The 5,855-nt window shown below is 32.0% G+C and overlaps 1 protein-coding gene across 2 annotated transcripts; it reads left to right on the top strand.

The window, feature by feature from the left end:
* The first annotated feature begins 963 nt into the window (after nucleotides 1-963).
* Nucleotides 964-3,062, top strand: LOC137819371 (probable RNA-binding protein ARP1). 2 transcript variants are annotated; one of them, XM_068623191.1, is made up of 6 exons: nucleotides 964-1,396; nucleotides 1,511-1,664; nucleotides 1,899-2,016; nucleotides 2,108-2,156; nucleotides 2,287-2,515; nucleotides 2,828-3,062. In XM_068623191.1, the coding sequence occupies exons 1-6, from the start codon at nucleotides 1,196-1,198 to the stop codon at nucleotides 2,866-2,868; spliced, it is 792 nt and encodes a 263-aa protein (XP_068479292.1). In that variant the 5' UTR covers nucleotides 964-1,195; the 3' UTR covers nucleotides 2,869-3,062. The 2 variants fall into 2 exon arrangements, with proteins under 2 accessions (XP_068479292.1, XP_068479293.1); XM_068623192.1 differs by having other exon boundaries at nucleotides 1,064-1,396; nucleotides 2,834-3,062.
* Nucleotides 3,063-5,855: the final 2,793 nt, after the last annotated feature.

Consider the following 5,855-nt stretch of genomic DNA (forward strand, 5'->3'; position numbering starts at 1 on the left):
TTAAGATTAAAAATTATAAACAACTTAATTATTATTTTTTAATTTATGCAAGAGAGCCTTGTGTGGGTGAGCTAGTCCCAATTGATCTTGATGGAGCAAGTGCACAATGTGCCAAAAGCAGAAGGCATACTTTAACTCTTGGGTACATGATTGATGAATGTGCTTTGTATAATTGTGGTATTAATATTAATATTTGATGTTAATTTATATAAAAAAAGAGTTTAAGTTATTATTTGAGATTGAGATTTGTAAATGAGAATGAATAGCTGGCCACGGTATGTGTATCACGTTTCAGTTCTGCTTCTTCTGCCTCATCTTATTCCATTCTTACTTCTTCTTCACCTCATTCTAACACACAACGCCCATAATTCTGCTACAACATTCATCTTTATGTGTAATAACCACAAACAAAACACCACTATCTTCTTCATTTTCTCTTCTTCTTTTTCTATTTATTCATTCTCTTACTATAATAAGAAAGCACAAACAAAAAATAAAAACTTATGTAGACTCTTTCCTATTTTACAGTGAATTCTTCCTCTGTGGACCCATTATTTTTTTTCTAACTTTCACAATCATTCTCTTTCATTTCCCTCTACCAAACTTATCCTATTTTGGAGTGATTAACGCTTACGCTTTTACTACCTTAAATTTAATCTTAGGTGGTTCCTATTTCCAACATTAGAAATAATGTCTTATGTAAATCTATCCTTGGAACTCACGAGTGATCCAAGACTATTATGTTCTTAAAGAATCTCTAGCATTTGGTTGTAATAATTTGTCCTAGTTGGAGAGTCCTTGGATAGGCATGTTTGTATGTTAATAAATGCTAATTAACATTAGTGGTAAGCATATTAGAAATCCAGCTAAGGTACAGTGAATGGTGAGAAAAAAAAGAGAGAGACAAAATAGGAGAAAGAGAAGAGAAGAGAGATTTGAGTGATTGGTGTGATCAGTCACGTTGATGACGGTCTAATGCCTCATCATAGTCTATCTGTTCTTTCTGTCATGCATGCCTCTCTCTCTCTCTCTTCACTTTTTTATTTCACTTTCTCTATAAAATTAACTCCTCACCTTCCTCCAAATTCTCTTCATCAAACTTAACGTCTACTCAACTCACCTTCACCTACACCTACCTTTCTTCTTTCCTACAAACAAAGATCTTCCTCAAACAACAGTAGCAGAGTGTATCAGCATGATGACCACCAACACCAGTGTCAAAAACAACAACGTTGGAGAATTTGGGGACACCACTCTCACCAAGGTTTTTGTTGGGGGCTTAGCATGGGAGACTCCCAAGGATGCCCTTAGGGACCATTTTGAAAAGTATGGTGAGATCCTTGAAGCTGTCATCATTTCTGATAAGCTTACTGCCAAATCCAAAGGCTATGGCTTTGTAAGTATACCATTGCCAACACAATTTTTTTTCATTCATTGTTTATATATTGGTTGAATGAAGCTAGCTTGGAATCAATTAATCAGTTTATGTTTTGATTTGTGTGAAAAAAAGGTGACTTTCAAAGAGGCTGAGGCTGCCAAGAAGGCTTGCGAGGACTCTGCAACTCTTGTTATCAATGGCCGTCGAGCCAACTGCAATCTGGCTTTCTTAGGTGCTCGTCGTCCAAGGTCTTCTTCCACTGCTTCACCACCTCCACAGCCGCAAGGTACACACAAATGCATCTTCTTTTTCCTTTTTAGCTATTTTGGTAGAATATAAATATACATTCTATGATACATAGACTTGCATATTCAGAACAATTTATGTGTATTATTCAATGTAACATTTATCAGTTCATGTGAAATTATTCTTGAATGAGTGATGAATTGATGAATCTGAAAGAATGGCCTTTTGGTGATTATGAACATCATGGGGGTCTAACGTTGATATGCCACTGCAGGAGGATCAAACAGTGGAGTGGTGAAGAACAATGCAGCAGGGAATCACGTGCAGCCATATTATCATCCACTGAGGACAACTGCTATGCCCTTCCACAATCACCCTCTTCCTTACTATGGGTATGTCATGTGCTTTTCCTCTACCCATCATCAACTCAAAAACCTCTCTCCACTCAAGTAACATACTTTTTTCTTCCATCTTTTCATTCAGCTACACTCCAACCTACATTGTGACAGACATGAACTACAATTACAACCAGGTAATGCAATTGTTTCTTCATTCTACATCATTCAGATCAAGTAAAAAACAGTGCTTTTTTTTTCATAGAAAGTGAATAATTATTATTGTGTGTAATTAGTAACACCAATAGTATGCACTTTTGTGGACAGAAACTGAGCTATGGCAACGGTGGGGCATACCTGAATGGGCAGCAGTTGTCCCATGTGTACCCTAGGCAGGGTATTGTGGGTGGCAACACAGTAATGCCAGTGTACCCTCTCTATCAGTATCATCATCCAACGGAGACCATAGGCCTACCAGCACACAACTTTTATCCAACGGCACCCTGGGCCCCATTCACCATCATTTCCAAACCATCTTCTATCATTCCTCATACAGGTGTGTCACATGATAGCATCATAGGCCAGCCAGATCATGTGTACTTGTAAATTATTCTCTTCACTTAGTTTAACTGCATCAGTTAATATTATTAATACCTATTTAATTATATATACTTTGATTTATAGTTTTTTAAGTTACAACTTGATTATGATATATAAAAGTTCATGTTCTGTTAATGTTGTTGTTATTATATAAGGGAGACAGTTGTGTAAAAATACAACTGCCAAACCATGTTATCACTGCTACTTTGAATCATTCTTTGGTCAGTTTTTTTCTTTTTGAATGATAAAATATGAACTTTTGTGACAGGTACAGTTGGCACAGGTGAGTGCTTTAAAAGGGTTGTCTGAGGAGCTGAGATGAGCTTAGTTGGCAAAAGAACAGGAGGGTGCAGAGGGAGGGGGGTGGTGGTGGCCTCGCAGACCAACATTATTATCTGATCTGTCATGGCTTTTTCACTTTCATATTTTTTTTCTTTGTTCTTCTTTGAATATTGTTTCATTTCATTATTAATTGTTAATTTAGGCATTTTGTTGATTGGTGAGATCAGATTCTTTCATCTCTTCTGTCTAACACCTCAGCTTCTGCTGTGAACACCTTACATTCAATTCAAACTGCCTATATATATATATATAGACAATTTTTATTACTCTTCAGACTAAAATTGGAACAGTCTGATTTCATCTTAGAAACATGTTTGATTCTATCTGGATTCCATAAAACTGTGTACTGCAACGACAAAAGTTGTATAATAAGTAAGAAAACAAAAGCTGTATGATGATCTATTTTTTTAAGAATGCCAACTAATGACACGTGTAGATCACATGCAGCATAGCACTAAACTTTCCAGCTTTTAATTTATCTTCTTCATCTCACCTCACCCATAGAGTTGTAGAAACAGGAAATTCACACAATCTTTTCCAACCTTTTAATAATAGTGAAATAAAAAATATATCAAAAATATTTTTTTAATTTTATTAGAAAGGCTATTTTAAATTTAATTACAGTATTAAATATTCTTAATTTTATAATATATTATTTATTATCAGAAAAGTGTATTTGCTTACAGTTTTTCTTGCATAATATAATATATATTTTTGTATATATGTGTACCAACATGTTAGTCTTAACAGTAGATAGCCACTTAACTCTAACTTCATGTGAGTTGTCTGTCACGTTATTCTCGTGTCAAAAAATTATAAAAAATGGCTGGAAGGGGAGAAAAGTCTTTATAGAACTTAATTACACTGTTTAAACCAGAGAAACCCATATAATTTGTAAGAAAATTCCAAAAAAAAAATTAAAGTATTTTAAAAATCAGATCAGCATAAATAAATTTCTTAATAAATGATTAATATATTTTGAATATAAGTGATAGAAAATGTTATAATTGATAAAAAAAATGTAGTAGAAAAAAGTAAAATCCATTAGGCAGTTCTTCCTGCACCTCCAAAATATTATGCAAAGACAAAAATAATCCTATTATTTTTAAAAAAAATTCTAAAATGCACATAAGACCCACACTACTCATTTTTCTTCCTTTGTCCAGAGACTACACACACGGATTCCATTTCTCTCTGAATAGCGGTGGTGCTACTCCATCTCTTAGCACAAGAAGGTGTTTCTTTTGGTGGTGTTCGATAGTGTCTCGAATTATCATTTTTGCAGTTTATATCTAATATTCTAGACAATGTAGATCGGTAATTTTACAGAATAAGAAATCCGCATTTCTTTTTTCACATTCAAATTTGGAAATCCATAAATCTTCTGGATTGGAGAATCCGCAAATCTTCTAGATTGGGAAATCCGTAAATCTTTTAGGCCCATCAATCTGTAACATAATTAGACTTTCGGATTCAGCAATCCAGAAATCAACAATTTATTAACAATTTATTTCTGGAACATCTCCTCATCCGGAAAAAAACATAATTCACTTCAGGATTGATGATTTCGTAGCACACTCCACCATGGTGCCCTTTTCCAAATAAAAGTTCAAGCCCAGTTTTGGAATTTTTAAAATTGTGGGGGTGCAGGAAGAAAAACGTAGGAGTGCAGGAAGAAGAAGCCGAACCCTTAACATGGAGGCCCGAATGTGATCCAATCAACCCTTTCATTTCAATACCAACGAACATATGGGCCATCTGGAGTGAGCCCAAGATTGAAACTGTTTTTCACCTTCAAAATGATTTTTTTACATATTCTCTCGTGATTTTAAATATAAAAATATATTTTATTTTAATGATACTTTTTTTTTTAGTTTTTTTAAGTAACTAGTTACATAAAAGGCATTGGTTAATATTTTCTTAAAAACGGTGATTTTAATGTTGATCTTGGTAACATATTCTCTAATAATCAACTCTTCCACATAAGCCTTTTTATTGTCCCAAAATCAACCTCTACCAAACACAATTAATATATTCTGATCAAAAGTCTCTGTTAATATGAATGTTGACTTTTTTATGCTTTAAATAACAATTTTGACTAACTTTGTTTGGTTGATTGTTGAACAATTTATCAAATGCTTCTTGCTTTGACATTTATAACCAAATCTTTCTTATTATTATTATTAAAAAAATTATTAATTTAAATATAAATACTAAAATTGTTTTTAATTATGATATTTTTTAAAATTAATTTTAAATAATTAATAATAGTAGTAGTAGTAGAGTTTTAATTCTGAAATCAACTTTTCAATTCTTCAATTTTCACAAGAGAGAGAAACAATTTACGTCATTTTGTATTTGTGAGGAAAAGTAAACAAGGTGAAAACAAATAATATAAGGAACAATTAAAAAAACCTTAGGAAAGATAAGAGAATTTTAAAATGTCATCTAATATTTAAGTAGTAAGATCATTTCTAATGCAAATGTAACTCAAAATTTATATTTCAAATTTTAAAACTAAAAGTAATTTTTTTTTTATAATTTTTATACTTCGAGATTTTAAATTTCAAATGATGTGAACATCTTTCAATGAGAATATCTTATAAACTATAAATTTTAAATTTATAACTCGTGTTGGTAATGATTAACTAATGTATTTGTAAGTAACTCAAAATCAATATTTTTTTATTAAAGAAAATTTAAAAGGAGAGGATAACGCTGAGTTAAATGTAATAAAAAAATCGGATTAAAATTTAGTCAAAACAATATTTATATTTACAATTTTTAAGATTTGAAATTATGGAATCAAATTCAGTGGAATTAATGTTAAAAAATAAACGTGACTAGATGACATAGAAAGTAATTAGAATATGTTTAATTATATTAATGTGAATGCTAAGTTAATAAAATGGATGATGCCAACGTGCCTGCTACCATATAGTTGTTATTGAGTT

This window comes from Phaseolus vulgaris, chromosome 10 (genome assembly GCF_000499845.2).
Source record: "Phaseolus vulgaris cultivar G19833 chromosome 10, P. vulgaris v2.0, whole genome shotgun sequence".
NCBI classification, from domain to species: Eukaryota; Viridiplantae; Streptophyta; class Magnoliopsida; order Fabales; family Fabaceae; genus Phaseolus; species Phaseolus vulgaris.